This window comes from Notechis scutatus, chromosome 2, assembly GCF_049901735.1.
Source record: "Notechis scutatus isolate UNSWTSFEM ecotype Mainland chromosome 2, rNotScu1.2, whole genome shotgun sequence".
Lineage (NCBI taxonomy): Eukaryota > Metazoa > Chordata > Lepidosauria > Squamata > Elapidae > Notechis > Notechis scutatus.
This window is the reverse complement of record NC_142010.1, coordinates 166,478,449-166,505,572: the sequence shown is the minus strand read 5'-3', so window position 1 is coordinate 166,505,572 and position 27,124 is coordinate 166,478,449. Positions and strand designations below refer to the sequence as shown.

General features: G+C 42.4%; 1 protein-coding gene across 1 annotated transcript; it reads right to left on the bottom strand.

The window, feature by feature from the left end:
* Window positions 1–11,728: 11,728 nt before the first annotated feature.
* Window positions 11,729–27,006, bottom strand: C1R (complement C1r). The gene is made up of 11 exons (XM_026675399.2): window positions 26,926–27,006; window positions 25,469–25,697; window positions 24,834–25,026; window positions 23,552–23,689; window positions 22,423–22,619; window positions 19,923–20,070; window positions 19,715–19,836; window positions 18,379–18,457; window positions 16,843–16,983; window positions 15,959–16,033; window positions 11,729–15,101 (listed from the first exon to the last, which is right to left on the bottom strand). Coding segments are annotated over exons 1-11 (2,154 nt in total). The 5' UTR covers window positions 26,928–27,006; the 3' UTR covers window positions 11,729–14,271.
* Window positions 27,007–27,124: the final 118 nt, after the last annotated feature.

The window sequence follows — 27,124 nt, the reverse complement described above, 5'->3', positions numbered from 1 at the left end:
CCAGAATGGACATCCCCGTCAAAGCCCCTAACCAAGCCAGGTTTTCAGGCCAACAGGATGGGGATGACTTCATCTCAAGGGGCATGATGTTCCAGAGGGTGAGATCCATTGCAGAGAAGGCTCTTTTCCTGGACCCCACCACCCGAACTTCTTTGGCCAATGGGGTCCATTGTATGCCCTGTCAGAGTGGGTGGCAGCCACCGTCACCTGGAATCGAGATATAAAGCTAGTATCATCAGCATGCATCCCATGGTATCAGATAATTTCACCCCGTGACTTCATGTACATGTTGAAAAGGAACTGTGCAATGTGCTGCAAAAGAGCAGCCATGGACTGGACACCTGGCTCCCTATCAACACTGATGGGGACCGGCCTTAGAGGAAGGAGCCAAACCAGCACCTTACTGGTCCAGTTTGATCTAGAGGTTATGGCACTGGGGTAAAAACTGGGAGACTGAATTCTAGAAAACCATCTGGATGATGTTGGGCCAGTCACTCTCTCTCAGCCCTACTTACCTTATAGGGTTATTGTAATAGGGAAAATAGGAAGAAGAAGGAGTATTAGATATGTTTGCTGTTTTGAGTTGTTTATAAAAAATAACATGGGCTAAAACAAACAAACAAACTGTGGGAATCCCCCCCCCCATAAGAATGAAATATTTTAATGAAATATGACAAAGGCAGGATAGAATATTTCCCCTAAAGGAGAAATGGGGAAAAATCTTAAGGAAGGCAGAAACCAGCCCCAGTTTCTTTGCCCCCAAGCAGAAACAGAGGAGGCAAGCTTATAGAAATGCAGATTTGGTAATCCATTCAGAAAGACTGGGTCAGGCAGAAACTTCAGACAAGCAGCATAATAAGCAATACAATCAATAGAATCACAATAATCAATACAATCAAATAAATACAAGTCAAAGATTGACAAAATTAGCTCAGACAGGATTCACATTTCCCCTTTTGCCTATAGAGCCAGCTATGACCCCTACATGACCCCATAGGAATCCAGAAGGTATAAAACCCACCCACTTAAAACTCAATTTGCTCAGCTGTCCCAGAATCACATGTGATTGGTGGTTCTGCTTCATTCATAAACTTTCTTTCCAATCAACCTCCATATTGTTTCTAGCATCTTTCTCCCAGCTTGGAACTGAACCAGATGGATTTTTCTTCCAACTAACCAACTACTAATCAACCAACTGAACGAACAAACAAACAAACAAACAAACAAACAAACCATCAAACAAACCATCAGCCAGCCAGCCAGCCTGGATAGGCTCCTGTAGGTTACCAGAGAAGCTTCACAATATCTTTATTTGCAGATTGGATTAAAAAAAATAAAAGGACAGAAATGAATTGTTTTAAATATGAAAGTAATGATCACCATAAGACAAACTCTTTTATTAAAAATAACACCATATGCTGAATGATGAGTGCAGCCTTGTTCTTCATCTGACACAGGCTCTGAGAATGAGGCAGAATATTGCCAACTGCCAAATATTCTTGAGCAACTTCCATTCAGAATTCAGAAATTCAATTGTGTTATGTTAAGTTGCACATAAACTAAGGACTTATTTACTCCTTTGTGGATCTTTGTGTATTTTTTTAATCATCATTTCCTAGAACAGAACTTTGTGTACTCTGGCCCACAGTTCTTTTCTGCTGCAAATATATATCAAAATACTTTGTTTTAGATTGTAATCTTGTCCTCTTCAGGGATTGCAATATTTACTGAGAAGGTTTTCTCTGTTTCAAAGTCCCACAGTCCCAATTTAATATGTTTCTGCTGTCCCGGTTACCTCTGTAAGGAATATCTTTCTCCTTTTTCTCAAAATGTTAAAGTCACCAGTAGCTTTACACAGGATTAAGCACATTTGGATGATAAATCTCCCTCCAAACACAGAAACAATGCTAAGGTCCTCCAAAACATTCTAAATAAATCAAAAGACCCAGGAGCCCTAGAAGAAGAAGAAAAATGAGTATTTACAACATATTGTGTAAGGACTGTGATAGCCACTATATAGGACCAACAGGCAAAAAACTAGTAGAGCAGATCCATTACAACCAAGTAGCAGTCAGAAGACATGATGAAAATGCTTAATTTCACAACACATGGACAGACTCGACTACAGTTTCAACTGGGAAACTCTGAACTTCCTAGATCAAGCTAAGTCCAAAAATGCCAGAGAATTCCTGGAAGCCTGATGCTCAAGACATGACAACCATTAACAGGCATATTGACATAAGCAACATCTATATTCCATTCAAATAATGCAATTAAAAAGCCAAAAAGGAAACAAAAAGATAAAAACTTCTCACCATAAATCAGCATGCAGATGAGGAGAGGTTAACACTAGACCAACAATCAAGAAATAAACAATACTCCAATCAAGGATCTACCAACTCAAAGAAACTAACAGGAAACAACAGTCTAATTAAGGGTAACCATGTAGCAGTAACTATGAGAGGGATCTTGGAGTCTTAGTGGACAACCAGCTAAATATAAGCCAGCAGTGTGCAGCAGCAGCCAAAAAAGCCAATGCAATTCTAAATTGCATTAACAGAGGGATACAGACAAGATCAAGTGAGATATTAATACCACTCTATAAAGTCTTAGTAAGATCACACCTAGAATACTGCATCCAGTTTTGGCACCACACTATAAAAAAGATTTTGAGACTCTAGAAAAAGTGCAGAGAACACCAACCAAGGTGAATAAGATACTGGAGGCTAAAACATACGATGAACAGTTGCAGGAACTGGGCACCACTAGTCTAGTGAAGAGAAGGACCGGGGAAGACATGGTAGCAGTGTTCCAATATTTGAGGGGCTGCCACAGAGAGGAAGGGGTCAAGCTATTTTCCTAGGCACCTGAAGGCCAGACAAGGAATAATGGATGGAAACTGAACAAGAAGAGATTCAACTTGGAAATAAGGAGACATTTTCTGACAGTGAGAGCAATCAACCAATGGAACAGCCTGCCTTCAGAAGTTATGAGAGCTTCATCACTGGAAGCCTTCAAGAAGAGATTGGACTGCCATCTGTCAGAAATGATGTAGGGTCTCCTGCTTGGGTGGGAGAGTTGGACTAGATGACCTACAAGGTCTTTTCCAACTCTGTTAATCTATAACCTGTAATCTAAGGAACCACTAGACCACTCCCACCAGTATTGTCAGGGTAAGCGACTACTATATAAAATGACAGCAAACCTCACTATTTTCTAGCACTAATAATGTTACCTACTTGAGGTAATGAAATGTCTGCAAACAACAACCAAACTCAAAGAGTAGCAAGGACCCCACAATATACTGTATGTAGTTCTGGGAGATGTAGCCAAAGGAAGTTTTCTTGGCCTCATTATAAACTTCCCAAAAGTTTCCTTCCAGATTCTGACCTTGAATCTGATACTGTATGCAACTATTAGGGACTCCTATAACTTAAACATCTCTACGTATTCTTCTGTCCTCTTTTCTATATAAACCATTAATAAGTTTAATGGGCAGTTTGCTTCTACATTTAATTATAAACACTTATGAAACTGTAAAGACTCATCAGACTATGGAACAGGGCAGCATCTGGAGTTTTTAGTGTCAAAATGTCTTATGTTTTTAAAAATGTAAGTTTCCACCCGTATGATATCAAATGTAAGTCATGGAGGAATAATCCTCTAGTGGAATGAAATCTGGCAGAGTTGGCCCTACTCATATTTCCTTTCTAGGTCACCAGTTCTCAAAATCAACCATTTGGATGAGAATATTAAATAAAAAAACTTGGGAAAATCCAGAGGTAGATTTTTCGTATTTGTACACTGGAAACTTGCATAATCAGACCCACAGCTTTAGCAACTTTACGTGGCAGTTCAAATAACAGCAGCAGCATTTTGAGACATGGGCTAGGCTGACTGGGTTTTCCCCATCTGGGTTAAATAAAAACTTAAGGGATAAAAAAGAGACACCGCATTTTTGTCCATCCTCTTTATGGTCAATGAGTAATATCACTTAATTAAGCAAAAGTCCACACTTTTGTGGCCTTTGGAGATTTTTTTGTTTAGAGATATAGAGGAGTCCAAAATCAGCAACTTTGAGGATCTTAGGAGTGCCTGGCACTTCTGTTCTAGAAGCTGTTTTACAGTAATGCTTTGTGTATTGTGAATCTGCCTTTCTCATTTTATTTGATTTAGCTTAAGCAAGTTAGGGAGAGAATCCTGCTCAAGATCAGCATGTATGCAGAGGAAACACAAGCTTTCTCCTCTAATCACTTTCATGGCAAAATTATCCCATTAGCATCTGTAGAAAACATATAAACCTATAAAAAGTAGCTGGGAAAAGGGTGTGAGGAGGATCTTGCGGCAACATACATATTTTTCTTATATGTATCCCTGTATTCATAACTGTGTTTTTACTTATACCTATTATCTTGTAAGCAATTGACAAAAATAAATAAAATAAAAAATAAATAAAAAACAGCTGTCACCCCACTGATTGCCACTGCTGCTTTGGCTGACTAGAAGCCAGACCCCTTCCTCCCTAACTCCTCCATGTACATCTCTCTTGATGCTGAACACTTGGTGGAAGAGGATGACTGTCTTAGACGTGTATGATCTTGGGTGAAGGGTATACAATAGCTGCGCTCCCCTGCTAGAAATTCCAAATGAGCTCAAACTGGGAAGAGAAAATTGAGGTCTTCACTGGTGATCTCTTCTCGAGATCTAGTTCTTGCACACAATATATGCTACTTTTCTTTAAAAAAAATTAAGACAGCCACATGCTTTCCCCCCAGGCGTGTGAATGTCTAGATTTTTTTTAAAAAAATCTAATTTTGTATGCTTGTATTTACCCATGCAACTGCTAGGAGTTGAGCCCAATTCTGTGGCACCTATTTTTATAACTAATTGTAATATACTTTTCATGCTGCTGTCCTAGCTGTATGTTCTGAAGATTTCAGATGTATGCAGCCTCAATGGGTTGAAATTAGGCCAATGAAATCTTCTTATCCATTCTTCCAATAAGCTTCAAACCTACCCAACAAGGAAGCTAATTTTAGGAGGGGAGGGGGATAAAACTGCCTGAGAAGCATTGCCTCGAGGTAGAAGGTATGCATCTTCCAGAATATCTGTCCCAGTATTGTCTTTTGCAAGGGCTGAAAAGGTTGGGAATGGAACAATCTGAACAAGGCGTTATTGCTAGTGGTAGTTTGTGTATATTTTAAGGAAAAATGAATTAGATGGCTTTCATTTATTTTTCTGCCTTGAAAATATTCACTACCACCTGAATGGTACAGTGTAAAGGCAAGTTTTCAGTGAACTTGAAATTATTCAGGATTATGTAGGGACTAACAGAATCCCATAGGACTTTGGTAATGTACAAGCTACAATATGACTAGTGTAGGAAGAAAGGAAGCAAACTATCCTTTCAGGGTAAGTGTCCCTAAGTGTTAGTTTGTCCTAGCATTAGCTCCACAATAAACTTTGAATTTGAAAATGGCAGTTAATGGTTTTAAATCTGTTGCCTTAAATCTGTTGTTAAACCCTTTCTGTTATGTTGGTAGATCGGTCCCAAGAAGAGGCGGGAGACTCAGTGACTTTTAAAGCTCTTTTATTGCATGTTTAGATCGGCTCGGATCGGTGGCGGTTTATATTGAACTTGCTCTCGGGGCCGCGGCCAATGACATCGTTTCGAATCTCCCACGATCGGTTTTACCCAATCGCGGGTGATTCGCAACGGGCCAATCACTGCGGCTTACTCAGCCAATCCGAGTGTGGTGCGTCTTAACCAATAGGGATCGAGTATTACAAGAATGCTAATGCAGCAATACAGAACCCTTTCAGTGCTTACCTGTATAAGAAGTTGGAGTGAACACTTGGAACTGCTTGAGACATCAACCTATATGTCTTTTATTATTGTTAAAAAGGGGACACCATGTTTCCTCCATGAATCTGGGCAGTTTCCAAGGAAGCCTAGACTGCGGCTGGTCTGAAGATAACCATTCTCACAACATCTCTGTTCACAGAGCTCTCTCCTTGCGATCTGACTGCCTTCCCCTTCCTTCCCCCACAATCCAATTGGTTTTACTGGTTGCCAGTTTTCAAATGAAAAAGGCTATTCAGCTGGACAGCAGGTGAGGAGTAAACCTGGCTAGTATTTCTACACTTGTTATTTGTTGGTCTGCAGTAAATCTCAAATCTCAAAGAAGGGATCAGGATCTTGCCTTCATTAGCTGGCTAGAGAGTAGCTGGAAAGAAGTAAGGGGAGATTACACAAGCCTTTGAAGTAGTTACTGTAGATCCAAAGGGTGGATAGTGGGAAGGCTTACTTGACAAATACTGTATACTTGTATTTGTAAGCCTTACTGTAAAGTAAGCCTGAAAGGTGAGGACCAGCAACACTATGAAGTGTTGAAGCATCAGGGAGCCATTCCCCTTTGAGTCCAAAAATACCCAACTCATTGGACCTCAGCTCATAAAAGGACCAATCAACAGGAGAAGAAAAGCATTTAAGATGTCTGAACTGCTGAAGGATGAAGAAAACAGAGCACTGTGCAGAGGGAAAAGTGGTTTTGACAGAGAATTCCAGCTTAAGCATCCTGAACAGTGGTGGTATCTGTTCCGGACTAGCAGGCTTGAAAGCCTGCAAAGCGGATTGGTCCACTAACAGCGGGTCATGATTGGTCGCTCCGGACTGATCCGATTGGCTGGTAAACGGGCTGCCACGATTGGGCAAACCAAGCGCGGCAAGCTCAAACCTCTGTCATTGGCCGTTTAGCCACAGCCAGCTCTATAAAAGGGGCTGCTGTGGCTAGGGCATTTCGCTCAGATCGGAAGTCACTAATAAAGAGCTGTAGTTACTTTCTGAGTCTGTCTCCGTTCTTGGACCCATCCTTCCAGACACAACACTGGCGACGAGGGTGGGATGAGGAGACAGCAGAGCTGACTGAGCACTCACCAACGATCAACAAGAGCACGTGGCTGACAGTGCGCAGACATCGGCAGAATGGCCAGCAGCACTATACCACCCGCCCCGTTCGATCCAGCCAGCGAAGACTGGGACTCATACATGGATAGGTTTCAGATGTTCCTAGAGTCCAACAATCTGAAGGATGCTACTCCCAGCAAAAAACTAACAGTTTTCCTGACGCATTTGCGGACCTGCCATCTTTAAAATGGCCAAAGCGCTGGCAAAACCGGCTGAAGTTAAATCGATGGACTGGGATACCCTTGCTCCCATCCTTCGCAACCACTACGCACCGGCAGTACCGACTCTCATCTGCAGACACGAATTTTATCAAAGGGACCAACGCGAAGGTGAGAGCATCGGGGATTTTGTAGCTGACCTAAGGAATTTAGGTGGGTTGTGTGGCTTCGCAAATCTAGAAGAAGCCATGAGGGATCGAGTTGTCCTGGGACTAAGAGACCCCACGGTCCAAAGCAAAATCATGGCCAAAGGAGACATCTCCCTTGCAGACTCAATAGCTGACGCCACCGCAGCAGAAGCCACCCGCAAATCAGCAGCACGGATGCGCCGGGCCAATGGGGCCAACCGCCAACCCACCAACGATACAGCAACACCATCAGAAAAATACACATCAGCCACCCACCACGAAAACATCGAGTCCTCATCAGATAGTGAGGAGGAAGAAGTCCACAGACTTCGGTCAGAGCGCGAACAACGAGACCAGCCGAGTTGTAAATCAAACTTCCAATGTGCCGGATGTGGTGGAAACCACCCACGATCCGAATGCAGATTCCTAGACGCCACCTGTCAGTTCTGTGAGAAAAGAGGGCATATTGCTAAAGTATGCCGGAATAAAAGAGGAGCCAGTCCCAAACGGAAAGAAAACAGTCTTTGACAAACAGATGGCAACCCCACCACCAATCGAGACTGCCCAAACAACCAGTGGAGCCAGTACAACAGAACCCGGAAATTTACCGGCGCACCCAGACGGGAAGAAGCACATCAGACCATCACCATCGGCCACGCCTCATCTTTAGACACTAGAAAAATCCGTATAGAGGTCAACATTGAGAATCGACCGTGCATCATGGAAGTAGACTCCGGTTCTTCCCTATCCATGGTCTCCTGGAAAACCCTGAAGCAGCTGATCCCCAACATCCGCTGCCAGGACCTCAGCACTCAGAGACTCATATTGAAGGACTACCAGGGCAACCGGATTCCGGTCGCCGGTTCCAGTCATTTCCAAATATCCTTCAAGAACCACACCGCAATACTACCTCTCACCATCGTTGACAGAGACTGACCCAGCCTACTGGGTCTACAGTGGTTCGCGCCATTAGGAATCGAAATGGCAGGCATCAATCAGACTGTAGACGAAGACTGGGAAGCAGCCCTCGTCCGGGACTTCCAAGAAGTCTTCAGTGAAAATCTAGGCAAGTACAAGGGGTCCCCTATCTCCTTTAATCTCCGCCCTGACATCGCGCCCATTCATTTAAAACCACACCGTGTCCCTTTTGCTCTCAAACCAAAAATTGATGAGCAACTGGACAAACTAATTGCACAAGGCGTGTTAGAACCCATTGATCACGCCCAATGGGAGACCCCAATTGTAACTCCCATAAAACCTGACGGATCCTTGAGAATCTGTGGGGATTACAAGGCCACCCTCAACCACGCGTTACAGCAGAGCGCCTATCCGGTACCCGTGGTCCAGCATCTCCTTCACTCACTTGGGGGTGGCAGAATATTCGCAAAGCTTGACCTGGCCCAAGCTTATCAACAGCTGCCAGTTGATGCTGAAACCGCCAAAGCCCAAACCATAGTTACGCACAGAGGCGCGTTCAAGTGTAACAGACTCCAGTTTGGAGTAAGCGTAGCACCAGGCATTTTCCAAAGTCTGATGGAAAGGTTGTTGCAGGGCATTAAAGGGGTCGTGCCCTACTTCGACGACGTGTTAATAGCCGCCCCAACAAGGAGTCAGCTAGAAAAATGGCTGAGAACAGTCCTACAAAAATTCCAAGATGCTGGCCTCAAGGTAAAGAAGGAAAAGTGCTAGTTATGTACTGAAAGGGTTGAATTTCTTGGTTACCTCCTTGACAAACAAGGAATTCACCCTACAGAAAAGAAATTGGCTGCAATCAAAAATGCCCCGAGACCACAAAACAAAACAGACCTTTAAGCCTTCCTGGGTCTCATTAACTTTTATAACATTTTCCTACCCCAGAAGGCGACCGTTGCTGAACCCCTTCATAGACTCCTTGATAAAAAGGCTTCCTGGATTTGGGGACGAAGGGAGGAACATGCCTTTCAACAAGTAAAGGACCTTTTAACTTCGGATGCAGTGCTCATCCAATACAATGAAATACTTCCACTAACTGTGACTTGCGGCGCCTCACCCTTCGGAGTAGGAGCCATCTTGAGCCACGTCCTGCCAAACGGTACAGAGGCGCCTATTGCAATTTTTTCAAGAACACTGTCAAAAACAGAAAGAAACTATAGTCACCTAGACAAGGAAGCCCTCGCTATCGTATCTGCAATCAAAAGGTTCCACGAGTATGTGTATGGAAGATCATTCTCCATCATCACAGATCATAAACCATTACTTGGCATCTTGGCAGGCGATAAACCTACTCCACATATTTTATCCCCCAGAATGACACGATGGTCGGAGTTCTTAGCCGCCTACGACTACCAATTGAAGCACCGCCCGGGGAAAACCATTCCCCACGCAGACGCTTTGAGCCGCTCTCCATTGCCAGAACTCCAAGATGACCCGGCTCCCACACTATCAACACTACAGATTGAGACTCTTCCCTTGCCTCCACTAACAGCACAAGACATCGCATTGGACACCAAAAAAGACTCATGCTTGGCACGAGTTCTTGGCTGGGTGGAGAGGAGATGGCCATAAATCGAACCCAATGAAACCTTTAAACCATTCAAGAACAGACAAACAGAACTCTTCTCACAAAAAGGGTGCATTTTGTGGGGAGACCGAGCAAAACTACAAAAAAAGATACCAGCAAAGCTACAAAAAAAAAGTTCTACAATTACTGCACGATGGACACCCGGGCATCAGACGCATGAAAGCGCTGGCAAGGAGCTACGCCTGGTGGCCAGGTATGGACAAACAAATTGAAACCTGGGTCGGCACTTGTAGCAAATGCCAAGAGACACGCTCAGCCCCACCAAAAGCCTTACCAGCCGAATGCGAAACGCCCAGAGGCCCCTGGTCACGCATCCATATCGATTTTGCGGGACCTACAAAAGGGCATACTTTCCTAATAACAGTAGACGCATACTCTAACTGGCTCGAGGTTAATAAAATGAAGACCACCACCACAGATGCGGTCATCAAGAAATTGAACAGACTTTTTGCAACGCACGTGTTACCAGATGTCCTGGTATCCGACAATGGCCCTCAATTTACCGCCTTAGCCTTTGAACAATACTTAGCAGACCGTGGCATATGACACGCACTGACATCACCGGCTCACCCAGCGGCGAATGGTAGAGCTGAACGAATGGTTCAGTTCACAAAAAGAACTCTACAAAAAATGGAACATGGCAACATCCACGATAAAGTCACCAGGATGCTCCTTCTCCAGCATATTACACCAAACACTACAACCAACAAAAGCCCAGCTGAACTTCTGATGGCCAGAAAACTCTGATCTCCTCTAGACCGCCTATATCCTGCATACACCCCGGAGAAACCCCTGGGCTCCAGCATTAAACACCATGCCTTTAAGTTAGGAGACCCTGTATTTGCAAAGAACTTTTCAGGTGACCCTCTGTGGATCCCTGCCAAAATAACTCAAATTACAGGCCCCCGCTCTTACCGGGTAGAAACCACAGATGGGAGAGTGTAGAAACGCCACATCGACCAGCTGCGATCCAGGCTAACCACATCTCCCATCAGTGACTCTAACCACGAAACCAGAGGGGGAAGGGAAATCGGGGGTCCTGAAATTGAACCAACATCTGGTATAGAAGAAAGAACCCCACAATCACCACATCAAAGCCTACAATACTCACCAGCTGATGAAGAGCCTTGGCAAGTGATCGTCTCACCTAGTAGCAGCAACCGAACAGGTCCAGCGAACCCTGTGAGCCCAAGCGCTAGCAACGAAGGAGGCGTGCCACTCATCCCGAGGTCACCTGAAGGGAGTCACAGCTACGGAACCAGCTCACCATTCCAGGGATTCCCGGCAAGCAGCCCGTCGGAACCAGAGACCAAGCAAAGACATTTCGAACAGCGCAAGTCAGGTAGACAGGTGCGAAGACCCGCCTACCTGCGAGACTATATAACCCCACCCCTTAGACGGAACCTAGAGGGGAGAGGTGTTCCGGACTAGCAGGCTTGAAAGCCTGCAAAGCGGATTGGTCCGCTAACAGCGGGTCATGATTGGTCGCTCCGGACTGATCCGATTGGCTGGTAAACGGGCTGCCGCGATTGGGCAAACCAAGCGCAGCAAGCTCAAACCTCTGTCATTGGCCATATAGCCGCAGCCAGCTCTATAAAAGGGGCTGCTGCGGCTAGGGCATTTCGCTCAGATCGGAAGTCACTAATAAAGAGCTGTAGTTACTTTCTGAGTCTGTCTCCGTTCTTGGACCCATCCTTCCAGACACAACAGTATCATACATTTATGGTACAAAATTGGGGTTAACAAGGCACTCTGAGGCTCTAGTGATTTACTTGGGCAGAAAAGGTCCATTTCTGTTAATAAGCTCCTAGCAAGCAGTACTAGAAATAGATAAACAGGAATACGGAGATGCATAGACTTTTGATAAATATATTTATTGTAGAAAAGTTTTAAAAGCTGTTACAGATGATTTCCAGTAAACTTTGGATATTAAGGGCAAACTTTAATAATGAAATCAAGGTTAAATCTTTGCTCCTCTCTACCTCTACCTCTACCTCCCTCCCTACCTCGTCCTCTCTCACACACGCCTACACGCACACACATGGAGGAGGGCTTGAGAGAGAAACAGAGAGTTATGGGCATGAAACTTCTCTATTGGTTGGGAGAAACAATTTGGATCAAGTCCTTGTTATGGTAACTGGTTGTTTGCTTATGATCACATGAGGCCTTGTTTTCCCTGTTGAATTACGGGAACATGGCTGTTAAAACTCTGCAGGTCATTGTAGTCCACTTACTGATAATCATAGACCAAATCAATGTGTACACACAAACAGTTTGAATGTTTCTTTCATTCAAAAGCTGCCTTCACACAACATTCTAGACTAGGTTTATTTAACATAGCTAACTGAACGAAACACATTTTGTTTTGTTTTGTTTTATCCATTAGAAGGGAATATCAAGAATGCAGTGAAGCCATTTTACCTTAAAGCCTAACAGGAAAGCGGAGGGCCAGCACTAAAATTTCTAAAATTGGGAGTGGCTAAACCATAATTAATAAACCAGAATGGCTGGTAACTCTCTGCTAAGCCATACAAACTACAGTTTGCCTTAATGTGCAACTTTAAACTACAGTAGCTGCATATCTAGTTTAAAGCTGCACATTAAATTTAGGTTTGCCAAATTTAAATTTTAGTCTCCAGCAGATCTCCCTTTGGAAGACTGAATATAATTCTATTCTACTATGAATGATAATACGCTCCATAAACCATTTGTGCTCCAGAGAGTTTGTTATTGTAGTATTATGTATCAGGAAAATATTTCTGTATGTGTGTGAGGAACAATGGTCTTGGAGGCCAGGTTACTATTGAATTGCAACAGGGCTTCACCATTGCAACACTTCGGTTGTGCTCAGCCAAGTGAATGGTGATGTCTTTATCTCTCCTTTGGCCATGGTGACCAAAGAAAGTTTCTAAACAACTCTAAGTGACAAAGTCCCAGCTCTTTATTTGCATAGCTTGTAGCGTTTCAAAGGGCCTTCCTCCACTGCTGTTAGGAAATTTATTCACCAAGCTTTGAGTCAGCAGAAAACGATAACCAGCTTGAAATTAATGAAAGTTGCTGCCACTATTGCTGTGTCCCGTTCTGCCTTTATGGCTCATGCCTGCTCATTGGTAGCAATCTCTCACCTTCCTCCAAGTTAAGGAGTTATCAAAGCCAAGCAGACTTCCCACATTTTGAGACTACCCTCAATAGCAGGAGAATTAAGGGAAATTTCTTGTTTTGCTCATGAGCTGGGGAGACAGCTTCATGGAGAGAGGTGGAAAAACGATGTTGCTAAGACGGTGTTATATTTTAGGCCATATCCATCTATAAATTTACCCATACAGGAAATACATGACAGCAGAAGATACTTGGACTCAATAGTGCTAGGTAAGTTGCTTCATGACAAGAAAGGAGTCATATAGACACAGAAACAGCTTCCTGTTGCAGAACACAGAAATCAACAGGCGCAAAAATATCAGCCCTGGTTTTATGTCTCCTGCCTAAACAGACCTGGATCAACAGATTTAGAGCAGTTCTTTCCCCCAGCTTTGCAATTGATATACCCCGTTCTAGATCGTTTTGCATAGTCTTAGCAGCGAAGTTTATCACACGTGACATTTTCTGCCATAAACCATTGTTCTTGACATGTTTTGATGTATTGATAACTTGCTTTAATGTTTATTAATCACAAAAAAATACATTCTTTCTGAGAGTGTGTTATGGCATCATCGTAAGTTTGTATCAGATGTACTCTCTGCTGTTAATGAAAGTAATACATAAATCCTTTGAGATGTTTGATTTAGCTATCTTTAGTTTATTTGGCTAAGCAACTAAAGATTTGATACAGGAGGTATCAATAGAAGCTGTTAGTTAAACCAGTAATTGTCTATTTTGCAAGGGGATAAAGGGCTCTCTAACTTATTGCAACAATAAATGAAAAAATGATGCCATTTTTTACAAAAAAAAATTGGTAGCTTTTGGTTCCTATGGCTGCATGTAGAGGCAGATTCTGGAGCCAGTTGCTAAAAGTATATATCTTATTCACAAAATTATATAGTGTGCACTGCAATCATTTCCCATCTCAGAGTCCCCACTGATACTAGAAAGAACTTCAAAGACATTTTTGAGCCAAGAGGATGAGGGAATGGGAAGAAACAACACGTCCTTTTCCTATTCGGAAATCTTTCACCTTTCCTGAAACCTTTCTCTTTGCTGGGGCATTGGAGACTGAGAAGAGAAATGAGGGGCAAGAGGAATTATTCCCCCCTCTCCCATCCAATAAAAAAAGCAATTATACATTTATTTGGTATCAAAGAAAAGAGGACAGGGCAGCAAGAACAGCAGGAAACTAATGAGAAGTATGCATTTTCCATGCATGCATGGAATCTATAACTTAGTTTACATTTCTTTGGTTGGCTAATGAGAAACCTGCATGGACACCCAATCCTTTCCAACGATGCCCTTGATCCAATCCAAGTAATTGATGATTTTGGTATAAAAGCCATATCCTTTGCCACAGTCAAGGCCCCAAGAAACAATGCCTGTGGCCACCCAACGCTGGGTCTCTGGGTCACGCACAGCTAAGGCCCCTCCACTGTCACCCTGACAGGTGTCTTTTCCTCCAGAGGGGGTCCCAGCACAAAACATGTTGTCTGAGAAGACTGGATCCTTCTCAGAGATCTTCTTTCCTTTCAACCACTTCCGACACATATCCTGGTCGCCCACTGGGATGGGGGCGTATTTCAGCCTGCTAGCAAGGATGTTTTTTTCTACGCCGAAGCCACTGGCATACCCCATCCAGCCTGTATGGTAATAGGTGGTGTTTCCTGACTCAGGGAGGCAGATAGGCAGCATGTCGTAGCCAAGGGTCACCGGATCTCTCAACTCAATAAGCGCAATGTCTCCATCAAAGTTGTGCTCATCCTTTGGGTTGTAGCTGGGATGCACAAAGAGTCTGAGAATTGGTCTATTGGCTGTTTTGTACAATTCAGTCACCTCTGTGTGTCCCAGGAAGATTTCAGCCTTCTCTGCCAGCTGCACAGGGGTCAGCATCTCTGTGTCATTCCCTTTCCCTTTTGGGTACAAAACGTGGGCAGCTGTCAGGATCCAGCGATCACCCAGCAGTGCCCCTCCTGCTCGCCCGGCGATGACCGCCATGGCTTGCCATGGGAAACTGCCTCGAGGGGCATCCTTCCCACCAATAATTCGCTGGACTTCCACGATTGGGTTGTCTGGCTTTCCACACACTGTGAAAAGAGAGAGAAGGCTCAGAAAGGCTGCAGCACCCCCTGCCTTCTTGACCCACCCTCCCTCAGCAAACGTCCCTTATTTGTGCATCTTATCATTGGTTAAACCACATCAGAGCCAGCCTCTTAATCATCTTCTTCTTCACTTCTGGCTAATTGTTAATTAATTCGCTTCTACCTCCCCTTTGGGCTAAAAATGTCAGTTATCAATACCTCTCTCATTACACCACCAGAAGAGGAAACAGAAGGTAATTCAACAGAAAAGGATCCTGCTACACTTGGCAATGACAGCCACCAGAACTGGGCACATAAAGCTTGCCAATAATGGGTTGTGTGGCTGCTTCTTCTTTCTCCAAGCCTCCCTGGCATCTATGGTCTTCCTATAAGGACTGTGGGTGCTATTCTTGTTTGTCCTTCTGGACCCACAAAAGAACTGAGAATTGGGGGTGGGGAAGACCACAAAAGACTCAGACTGATTTTTTTTTTAAAAATTCTCAGCAGAGACACTGGTTGTGGTTATTTAAAAAAAATTCTCAGAATTTCTATGTGCTTTGTCAATATGTTTCTTTTATATGTCTTGATCTCTGCTTTTTTTGTTTGTGCTATCTGCTTTTATTTACAGAAATTAATTTTAGGAAGAGAATGAGAACTGAAACTGATCTCAGGGCTGGATCCAGAATCCCATTCTAGTAGGTCCAATAGCAGTGGAGGTAGACATGATGCCCGCTTCCTCTCTGCCTCTTCTGGAACTAGGACCTGCTAAGTCTTTTGGTGCCGGCATCAGCTTTGACTACTGGGAAGTGGTGAATAGTGTGCTATAACAATATAAAGCAAGAGAATCTTTGGCCATGATTTACCTGGCAGACACGTTGGGATGTCATCGTGATTAATTTGATCCTTCCAGGAACCTTCAGGTGAGCAGGTATAGATACCTAAAGGAAAACAAAAACAAGAATAGTGGGGCTAAAGATTGAATGCTCAATGGTTTTTTTTATTATTTATTTTTTTGAACATTTTATTGTGTTTTTTTTTAACCATGGATGTTTTATGTTCTATTTTTATGTTGCTGAACTTCTTACAAGTGTAATGAGATTGAAATCATTCAGTCACACTCAAACAAACAAACAAAAAAATACACTTATTGCTGTCCAAGGTGTTTTAATGCCAAGTGTTAGATAGTGAATAATAAGAGCTATCAGTTATTGCTTCATTACCCATTTTTTATTTTTTAAAGAAATCAATGCTTATTTATTAAATTTATATGCCCAACCGTTTACCAAAAGAACCTCTAGATGCCCTATAACAATGCAATACAATTGTTTTTAAAAAGGCATTAAAACTATAAAGGCACTACTGAGGCCCTGCTAGAACTTCATCCATAAATCAGGCATCTTGTGCCAGCTCCATCAACATCCTGGCCCCAATCCTGAGGGAGAAATCCAGGTTTTCGCTGTTTTCCAAAAGGTCAACAGGGTCAAGTCCATCCATATCTCTAGGGGAAGCTGTTTCGTAAGGCAGACTCAATGATGCCCAGCCAGGTGACACTGTTTCATCACGGGGACTTGGAGCATGGCCAGGCTTCTTCCACCCCCACTTCTGCCCCTCCTCCCTGCCTAGCATTTGGTAAAGAAGATACACATACAAAAGCAAGGAAATAGCTCGGCTTCTGGTTTGTCAAGTTTCCCATGCAATGCTGCAGTTTGCACTAGGTTTGCATTGATCTGGCAATGCATGGCCTCACCTTTTCCTGGGGTGTTGACCAGGCGATAATAGGGTTCATTACAGCGGTACTTGATAACCGACTCATAGTTATTATTTTTTGTTGCCGATACAAAATTAAATGCCCCGTTTTTCAGAAATTTAGGTTCACCGCAATTCACAACTGCAAGACAAAAACACATAAGATGAAGAGAAGGGAGTATAGTATACGATACAGTATGAGCCGTGGTTAGAATGCAGTACTGCAGACTACTTCTGCTGATTGCTGGCTGCCTGCAATTTGGCAGAGTGAATCTCACCAGGCTCAAGGTTGACTCAGCCTTTTATCCCTCCAAGGTCGGTAAAATGAGGACCCAGATTGTTGGGAGCAATATGCTGACTCTGTAAACTGCTTAGAGAGGTTTGTAAAGCACCGTGTAGCATTATATAAGTCTATTGCTATTTCCCTCGGGGATTTTCTAGGGATCAGAAATGATCACAACCCAAGAACAGCACTCTCATAGGAATTATTCATTTCTTTCTCAGGATATGATTCATGGTATGTCATATCTCAAATCCTGCCCTAACAGAACAATTTTAGTTTCTGTTTTTAAGTCTTCTTTAGTGAAGAAGCAAAGCGAAGAAGAGAGGACTAGCTTTTTTCTCTGCTATTAGTTATCCGAAATGCATCTCCATATAAAGAGCTGCATTTTCATGTACAGGCAAAAAGACACTGAATCCTTAAGACAATCCAGAGAGAGGTTTAGCAGGGAAAGAGAAATAAATAAAAGAAAGCACTTTCAGGATTGTCAGGTGGAAGGCCAAGTGTCGGCAGCATATCAGAAAATAAACAGCATAAACCTAAGAACCAAATCCCACAATTTAGGAGACTTTCCTTGTTTGCACAATTGCAGCAAAACCATCCCATTAACCTTTTTTTTTTTTTGAGGGGGGGCTGCTTCCTCGTGATGTTGCTTTCACCTGATTGCTACTTTAAAGTCACCCTTAGCACATCTGTGCTAAAATAGCATTTTATTTGTCTTATCTCAGCATAGATTTTGCCATGGGTAGAATCAGATGGGTTTCATTGACCATTCTGTTGGCAGCACAGCCGGGTGACTCCTGGAGAAGGAGTAGCTATAGAGGCATCTAATAGTTTTTGTGAATCTGCCACCTCTCCAATTTCTGGACGTTGTTTACTATGGCCCTTCTTTTATTTTATTTTACATTTAAGAATTACACAGACTAATTCTTTTAAATTGGGTTCTCTCTCCCTCCCCAATATCATAAATATGAATTGCTCCAGGATAAGGACAGACAATGAAGGCTAGGCAGCAAACTTAATGCTGGTATGTTTTTCTGTCTTGGAATTGTTGAATAACTACAGTATAGATCAGATGAACCCAGTGGACTATCTTGTGGACAGAGGCAGCAAAATGCTTCTCGCTGTCATGGGCAATGAAGATTCACAGCTCCAGCCGTTCAACAGCAGGAGTCCATGAAAAAGGCCCACCAGGTTTGGGGGAACTTGAATCTGCTTAGGTAATATTTCAGGCAACAGGTAGAAAAGGCGACTCACTTTCACATCGGGGCATAGAACGATGCCAGGTCCCATCATGTTGGCAGACAGAGGTAAAGGATGTCAGATGTTCTTTACCCTGTTCAAAAGAAAAAACAGCTAACCATCCATTTAATACCTTTGTTGATGTCCCTAGCTTGCTATCGTGCCTTTGTCTTTTTCCATCTATAGTCTTGCTGACCGAGGTTGAAATCAGATAAGAGATGCCGCCTTAAGAAAATGTGTTTGGCAGTGTGGCAGGTGGGGGAGGCTGTACATGGGGTTTTACCTTAGCCTTTCTCTTCATTGCAATCTGTGGTAGGGAAGAAGAAAAGCTTTCTCTCCTAAAAAATGTAGGAAGGATCCCTAACTCAGGTTACTGACACCATTCTGGGATTGAGAATATTGTCAAAACCAAAGCATCCATCTTCATACTTCTGACCTCTGTCTCCCTATATAATTATTACTCTAAAGCAGGGGTGTCCAACCTTGGCAACTTTAAGACTTGTGGACTTCAACTCCCAGAATTCCTCAGCCAGCAAAGCTGGCTGAGGAATTCTGGGAGTTGAAGTCCACAAGTCTTAAAGTTGCCAAGGTTGGACACCCCTGCTCTAAAGTAATTCCCTGCATTAGCAGGGCAAGTCTTCAGAAACTTTCTGAAGACAAGTTTTCAGGTTTTGGTTTTTCTGCATGAAAAAAAATATACCTCCATTATAAAAGACTAACAAGGATCCATTGTTGTCATTAGTTTTAGACTGAATGTGCTATTGGACAGAATAGTTATTGTACGTTTATATCAGTTGGAGATTTCTTTTTAATTAAAACCTGGGACTCTGGGGTAACAAATGTAATCCTACAAGCAAATAAATATGGGGATGCTTACTTGTCTACTCTAGTTAATATATGACTGGTTTAAGTTATTCAGTAGTGGGAAAACACGAGAAAAGCTTGCAGTGGTAAGTTTGGTGCTAGTAGAATTGAGTTCTGACCTTGAAAGCAGCTTCGAGAGCTGAGTTCCAAATTAATGTTTTCTTTGTCTCTGTCTCTCTTACACTTTCGTTTTCTCCAATTTCTTCTCTGTGGTTTAGTAACTATTCAAACATTGCGCAATTGACAACTCTGTCTTTAATCAAAAATTCAAGCACAGTTTGACCTCTTTGTTTTGTAAGATACGTATTTTGTTTTTTCTATGCCTTGGCACATATCTTCTTTTGCTTCCATGAACAAGAGTAGAAGATGTAGAAAGAAAGGAAAGCTTTTAGAAGAAGCAAAATGGAGGCCACTTAGATCAAGGCCATTGCAAGAAAAAGGCTTATAAGAAATAACATACTAAAGCACTCAGATGAATAAGTCTCACCTCCATCAAGTTATATCCAGTCTTGCAGCTGACAATGAAGTAATCTTGGTATTGATACAGGGGCTGTGGGTCCTTGATTATGGTGAATATATCATTTGCCACAGGCTGTGGGCAACGGATTCCTATTGGAGAAGAGAAAGAAATGAAAGAAGGAGCAGCAGAAAGGTCATTACCTTTTAACTTAAAAGTATTGGATGGGAATAATTACTTTCTATACTGTACGAAATTTTCCACCCTCGGCTGTATCCTGATTCATCTGTGAGAAAAATGATATCCACTGAAGGACTATTGGTTTCAATCATGCCTGGAGGTTTTCTGCCACAGAATTCACCAATCTGTTTCACGCCAGCATGGATCTAGTAAGAAATTGAGGTTTCAGAAATGAATGTTCCATCAGTCAGAAGAAAATGTTACATAAAATGAGAAAGAAACTTTCTTGGGAAATATGGCTAAAAGCTTCCATCTTATGATCAAAAGCTCATTTGAATGAGAAAGGCTTTCCAAAATTTGACTTGTACCAAATTCAGAGTGTGGTTTTTCCACATGGTTATCAGAATTGCATTTTTATACCTGTTTTGAATATTTCTATTAAAATCAACCAACCAACCCACCAATCAAAAGATATCTATCCATAGGTTCAAATTTAATTTCTCTCTACTACAAATAAGATAGAACTTATGGCAAAGACATTTAAATGTTGTTGAAATATTTCTCCTTTTGCTTGTTTTGGTAGATTTCCCATAATTATTTCTTTATTATTTCTTTATTTAATTTCTACAGCCACCGTCTCAATCCAGTGTCTCTAGATTTTAGTTTTTTATGTTAGTTCTTTTATATAATTATTTGACTTTTTCTCGCAATTATATATTTATATTGACTTTTGATTTCATTGTTATTTGCTGCATTTTAATGTTTCATTTAACGTTTTGAATTTACTTGTTTTTTTAAATTCGTGTGTCACTTAAATATTTTTAATTAAATAATGTAACAAATCATTCAGTAATAAACACATATACATAACTAGCTGGATATCCATGCTTCGTGGGAAACTATGTGATCGGGCTTAGTTTTTGGAGAGGAAAATAAGGGGGAAAAATCTACCTCATCTGGCTAGTGTCCTGCCAGTGTGTCAGAGAGTTTGGAAACTGAAACAGTAATTGCTGTGTGAACAAGAAGGAGACAGCAAGGAGCCTGGGCGTGGCTTAGCTCAACTGTTCTGTACTAAAGCTGCTTGCTGCTGTGAAGCTAAAACTGAAACTCCTCTCCTCTGCTTGTGCTTTGCATTTGGAACAGATTTCTTCTCAGGTGGGGAGGGGGAGTAGAACTCCTTAGCATCAGAGCATGTTAATAATAATATAGGAAATACTAATGCTCTGATGGCCATTTCAAAAATCTTTTCTGAGTGAGCACAAAGAAGCCAAGAGGAACATATGTGCTAAATTTCAAGTTTGTAGGCTTTTTGGTTCTGGAGATTTTGTGATGATGCGTGAGTGGTATTTCACATACATACATACATACATACATACATACATACATACATACATATCATTAAGGCAAAATGATTGAATGAATGTTCATATTAGGGGCTGCAGGGAAAGCCTCTCTGTATGTAGTAACAAAAGCATTTTGACGATAGTGTGAAATGAGCAGCAATATGAAACTCAGAGGAACAAACAGGTGCTCAATCTGGTAGCCTTTTGAGATTTTTCCCTGAAGATCAGCTATAAGACATATATGTTGCCTGCTTTAGAACAGAATAGAATAGAATAGAATAGAATAGAATAGAATAGACCTTGGAGGTCATCTAGTCCAGCCCCCTGCTCAAGCATCCTATACCATCTCAGATAAGCGACTGTTCAAGTGTCTTAAAAACCTCCAATGATGGATCAGCCATAATTTCTGAAGGCAAGTTTTTCCAATGCTTAATTGTCCTTACTGTTAGGAAGTTACGTCTTAATTCCAGGTTGCTTCTCTCTTTGATCAGTTTCCAACCATTTCTTTTGCTGCCCTCCGGTGCTTTGGAGAATAATTTGACCCCTTCTTCTTCGTGGCAGCCCCTCAAGTACTGAAATACTACTATCATGTCACCCCTAATTCTTTGTAACAGTGGAAGCACTTGTTGTGTAAATGGAGATTCTCAGCCATCCAGATCATGGTTGTCCAAAAGTTGCTTTTTCAAGGGGCAACTGGATTTCCTGGTTTTTCTCTGAAGACATTTCACTTCTCACCCAAGAAGTTTCCTCAGTTCTGAAGAAGCTTAATGGATGTGAAGTTGCGAACCAAAACATTTTCCAAGAAAAACCAGAAAGTGCAGTTGCCTCTTGAAAAAGCACCTTTGGGACACTTGGTGTGTAAATTGTGTTCTACTTGTATCTTTGTAATACATAAAATATTACAAGAGTCATTTGGTTTGTAATAGGCATTTCAGAAGGAGCCAAGCTCCCTGGAACAACTCATACTATTTGCAGTCGAGTTTACTTAAAAATGTAAATGGAAGAAGGTGACTATTTGGATAATATTCTGGCTATTTCCATAGATCTTTCTTAGGAAAACCCCAAACATTTTAATTCCACGATGAGAAGTTAGTACTTGAAAGACAGACTGCAGTGATCTTTGGAGGTTCCCCTATTCATGATCTATCACCCATTCTAAGGTTGAACCAAGTACTGAATGGCAACACCAGTTAGGAATCGATCAATCTGCAGTACCTTAAGCTGGTCATAAGGACAGTGGACTTGTTGGTGGTCATCAATTTCAAAGGGTTGCAAGAACTTGAGGATAATGGTCATCCCTTTCTCTACCCGTATGCTGTAGTTACACTGCAAGTTAGGTGGGTAGGGCTCAGGGTATCCAGGGCTTGACAAATACCCAAAGGTTTCTGTGAACAGTTCATTGCTGCAATCCACTGCAGAGCAAGAAACAAAAGAAGATTCACTAGAAGGAAAATTCATATCGGCTCATCTGCAGAGCAGCAGCTGGCATATTTCTGGGGCCTATTTCTCGTTGTAAACCTGAAATAGCACCTTGATGGCATTACAGACAAGGGTTGTGGGCCCCTTAACATGGGTTGGCTTTAAATTTTTTAGCAATGGGTTCTCTGCCCGGTTGCTGGGTGGGCGTCACCATGGTAGACGTGGCCTAGTCGGCCTTCTGCACCACAGCGGGTGGGGGGAAGTGTTTTTGCTCTCCCTGGGCTCCAGAGGCTTTCATCGAGCCTCCAGGTGGGCGACAACGGCCTCCCCGGGCTCCAGAGGCTGTCTGGAAGCCAGAAACAAGCCCATTTCTGGCCTCCCCGAACATCCGGGAGGCTTGTTTTTCACCCTCCGTGAGCCTCCATGCGCACCCTGCACTTACCTGCATCCAAAATGGGCCTCGTGGGGACTCCTGGGTGGAGTGGGGTGGGCGGGGCCAGCCAGGAGTGGGAATTGGGGGTTCTCCAAATTGTGCAGAAACTTAGCTAGAGGGTCTCCCAAACTCCTGCGAACCCCCAGTAGCCCATCCCTGCCCCTTGAGGTAGACTAGATGAGAAATCAGAAACCCCACCGATTACAGGACGCTGGTCTACTATTGTAAGGTGTAATAGCAGAATCTTAAAGCCCTTCAGAGATTTCCTCTGCTGCTTCTCGTCCAAAAAGGGAATCAAGGCAGGGTTGTTCTGGATTTCATGTTCATACTTTCTCCTCTCCTTTCCCAGAACTGAATTGTCACTTCTCCCGCTAATGACTTCTAAAAACTTCCTCCATGTTACCTTGCATTCTTCCACATTGGTATTCTTCTGGGCATGGTCTCCCTGTTCTCACTGGTATTCTGCTTTCTTGGGTGATCATGTGGTCTTACCTTTGCAAGAATACCCATCACTCTGGAGTTGGTATCCAGGCTGGCAGGAGCAGAAGTAACCCCCTATATAGTTGTGACAGAAATGCTGGCACTGCGGACCATCTTCGACGTCGTTTCTGGGGGCACACTCATCTAGATCTAGAGGATGAGATGAAAGCAGAGAAAATAATGGCTTACAGGATTTTATTAATTTTGCATTCAGGATCGGTTCATTCTTTTGCTCTTGAGCAGAAAACCATTCTCAAGGCAGCTGTTTCCAGGGCAGCTTCTCCAAGTAAACAAGGAAATCCCAGTCCTCCTGCTTATGATATGTTATGGTACATCGGCTTGCTCATATATGCTGCACCGCAGCTGGAGATTAATGGCTCCTGAAAATTTTATTTCTTCACCAGCAAATATTTGTAGATAGCTGCAGTGTTGAGGGTCTGCTGTTCTTCACTTAGCGTGTTCAAATTGCAAATCTTTACTTGCTAGGACAGAATTGCAGGTGCGAAATAACAATTTAAAGCAATGCAATTAAAGTCTCCTGTGACCCAAAATCCCCAGTTCCTCAAGACATGAGAAAATCCACCAGATATGGGTACATTTCCCTAAAAAAGAAAATGTATAGCACTCATTTGTCCCTGGAGCTTCAGACACCCACAGTGTCTTGACATGTTTTTCATCCATTCGGGTTCACCGATTTCTACTATTTCTGGACAGGGACAACAGCCTAAGTGCTAGTAAACTTCTCACTGGGGTGATTACGCAATGTTATCTGTTGAGCTGCCTTTGAAGATAATTTAGCAATTTCAATTGCTGCAAAATATAGATGCCAGAATTTTCCCCTGTATGTCCACATGCCAGGTCATCCAGCCAGTATATAAAGGCAGCATTTGCATGGTAACATCACTATGTTTGTGTCATCGGTTCATGTCATCACAGTTTGCTGCAGATGCCTCTAGCTATATTTACATATACCACCACACTGAGATGAACACAGAAGCTTGGAAACTGTATTTCCCAACCTCATTTATCTTGAGCTAATTAAAATAGAGTATTTTTAAATACTGTGAAATGCTTCTTCCCAGATTTCTTCCCATCTGGGCTGAATTGCTATTTATGTGATAAGCTCTCGACTGAGTTACCTATTCTCTCTTGATTGTTCATGCTTATGTCCTCTTCTGTTCCTTTCCTCCTACCTTAAATATTTTTCATCAGCAAGCCTTGAGTGATCTTGAAAAGTGAAGCTGGGTCAGTTTGTGCTTAAGACTTCAGCAGGGTATATATATTCTATACTTACCCACAGCTTGATAATAAGCTAAGAATCCCTTATAGGAAACCACAATGCCATTCTCCTCATTAGAGAAGTCAGACTGGAACAGGAGCCGCATATGATTGTTGGTAGAAAAAAACTCTTTGTCTCTTGGGTGGTTGCCTGTGGCAGAATCTACCTGGCCACAGAATCGGCCTAAGTCCTTCTTGTTTGCTGTGATCTGCCAGAGTCCAATGAGAGATGGAAGGAAACATTAGAAACCAGAGGCCAAACTCCTTGGCCAAGATCCAAAATATCTACAATGAACTTGACACATACATGGGGCAATAAACTATAATCCTTTAAAAACAGTCCATACAGAAAGCATCTTGCCAATTTGCATGGAAACAAGAGGAATTTGGAAAACAAATTGAGATGCAGAAAGTTGGCATGTTATAGAAGAAGGAAGGAAATCAATATTCCCTCTAGTAAGCATTTTCTTGCAACTAAACATGAGCACAAATGCAAAAAAAAAAGTGTGAGGAGAATAATAAGGAAGACAAGAAGGAAGTTGTGATGCAAAGACCAGTGAATACAATAATATTTGATCCTTTATGGGCAGCAATACTTGGATCTCAGAGACCCTGATTCCCATCACCACAACCCAGCTTCTCTTTACATACCTTGACAAAGTCATACCGGCAGGTCTCAGATGGCTCCAGATCAAACAGCCAGAAACTTAGCTTTACTCTGTAACCCTTTGGCACTGAAATGTCCCAGGTACTGATGTTGTTGCTGGGGTATGTTTTGGGATAATTTGGGGAAGTGATCTCCCCATAAAGCTTTGTGGTTGGTCTGGAACTGACTGCAGCAACTAAGAAAGCTCCCTGAAGCAGGAAGACAACAGGATACCTGTCAACACAACACAAGATAGGCAAGTATGAGAAGAGCCAAAAAACAGAGCCAACAAGGTCTCTGAAGTGGATTCCCCCCTCTCCAAACACAGACACATACATTGAAATTTGAATTGGGCAATAGGCACCTTTAAAGAAAATGCATCTTTTTTCTTTTGAAACATCTTCTCAGTGTTGCATAAGTAGGACTTACATATTACAAACCTTGTCTTGCCTTTTTGCAGAGAAGCTTAGATTTCTAGAGCGGTACATGCTGTATGCCCAGCCTATCCAATCTATAATGGCACAATGATGCTAACAGAATCACACTGTATATATATAGTCCTGGACCAGGCTACCAGATCTGGTTGTAAATATCCAAATGACCAGTAGAGGGCAGCAAATAATTTCAGAAAATTATCTCTTTGCTGCAGCGATTGTCTGAAATTTTGTAATTCAGATCCTATTCTTGTACCTATGAACCTTCTAGTAAACGGGATCTTGTAATTCCTGGTGGAAAGGTGGCATTCTATCCTCTTGTGTTAGAACAGTTCCCTTGTTGACCCAGAAGGTGGAAAACCATTTAACACATAGCATGAGAGTGTATGGTAGCCTTGAAAACTAGGATCTTTTCAGAATAGTCAGAAAGAGCAAGAGTATCAGGAACATTGTGGTCTCTGTTGCTAGTTCTATGTAGACTAAAATCTCTGCAACAATCCTAGAGGTACGAAGAAAAGAGAAAAGGCAGCAATAGTCCTTGAGTGGCTTTCAGTTTTGATTTCATCCCCTGTGAAGTAGTTGCCACTCTGATTTGTTTACTGTTGTTCTGCAAAGCTCTTTGGACCCGAAGATCTCCAAAGGCTGCCCAAAATGGCTGCAAAGGAACCTGAAGAGATATGGCTAACTTTAATCCCAAATCCCTGTCTCTGGCCTACATTGGCAACCCCTGACTTTTCAGTTGAAGATGAACTAAGAGTCTTGAAGTTGAATGAAGAAAAGCACTACGTTGTACCTGCATGAGGGGCTGCAGGACTAAAACAAGAACAAGGCACTTTAGCAACACCTTGAGGCTTTGTCATATTATTCTAAGGTTAAACCCAGCCTTGCAGTTCCTTCTCAGGCAGACCACAGACATTCTGTGTCCTTTGAGATGTTTTAATATAGATATTGTAAAAGAGGAATCACTGCATTCGTTTTAACAAGTAGGCACCTATGCCACCTCCCTTTCCCACACAAACAACACTCACATGTTCGAAGCTGGACTTAAGCTCTCTTTTCTCCCTCCAGTTCTTGTGGTCTGTTCTTGGGAGTTTCAAACAGATTTCAATAAATTCTTAACCCTGTTAGCTATGATTCACTGAGATTGGGGTAGAACATGCCGAGTGGGAGGGAAGAGAGATAGCTGGTAGTTTCCAGTCAATTAGGTAATAGTTACAACTTTCCTAA

Coding starts and splice junctions, on each gene's coding strand:
- C1R (XM_026675399.2), bottom strand. Junction 19,837..19,922: donor AATTTCGTACAGTATAGAAA/GTAATTATTCCC, acceptor CTTCTCCAATAG/GAATCCGTTGCCCACAGCCT. Junction 16,034..16,842: donor GGTCAACACCCCAGGAAAAG/GTGAGGCCATGC, acceptor GTTTTCCTTTAG/GTATCTATACCTGCTCACCT.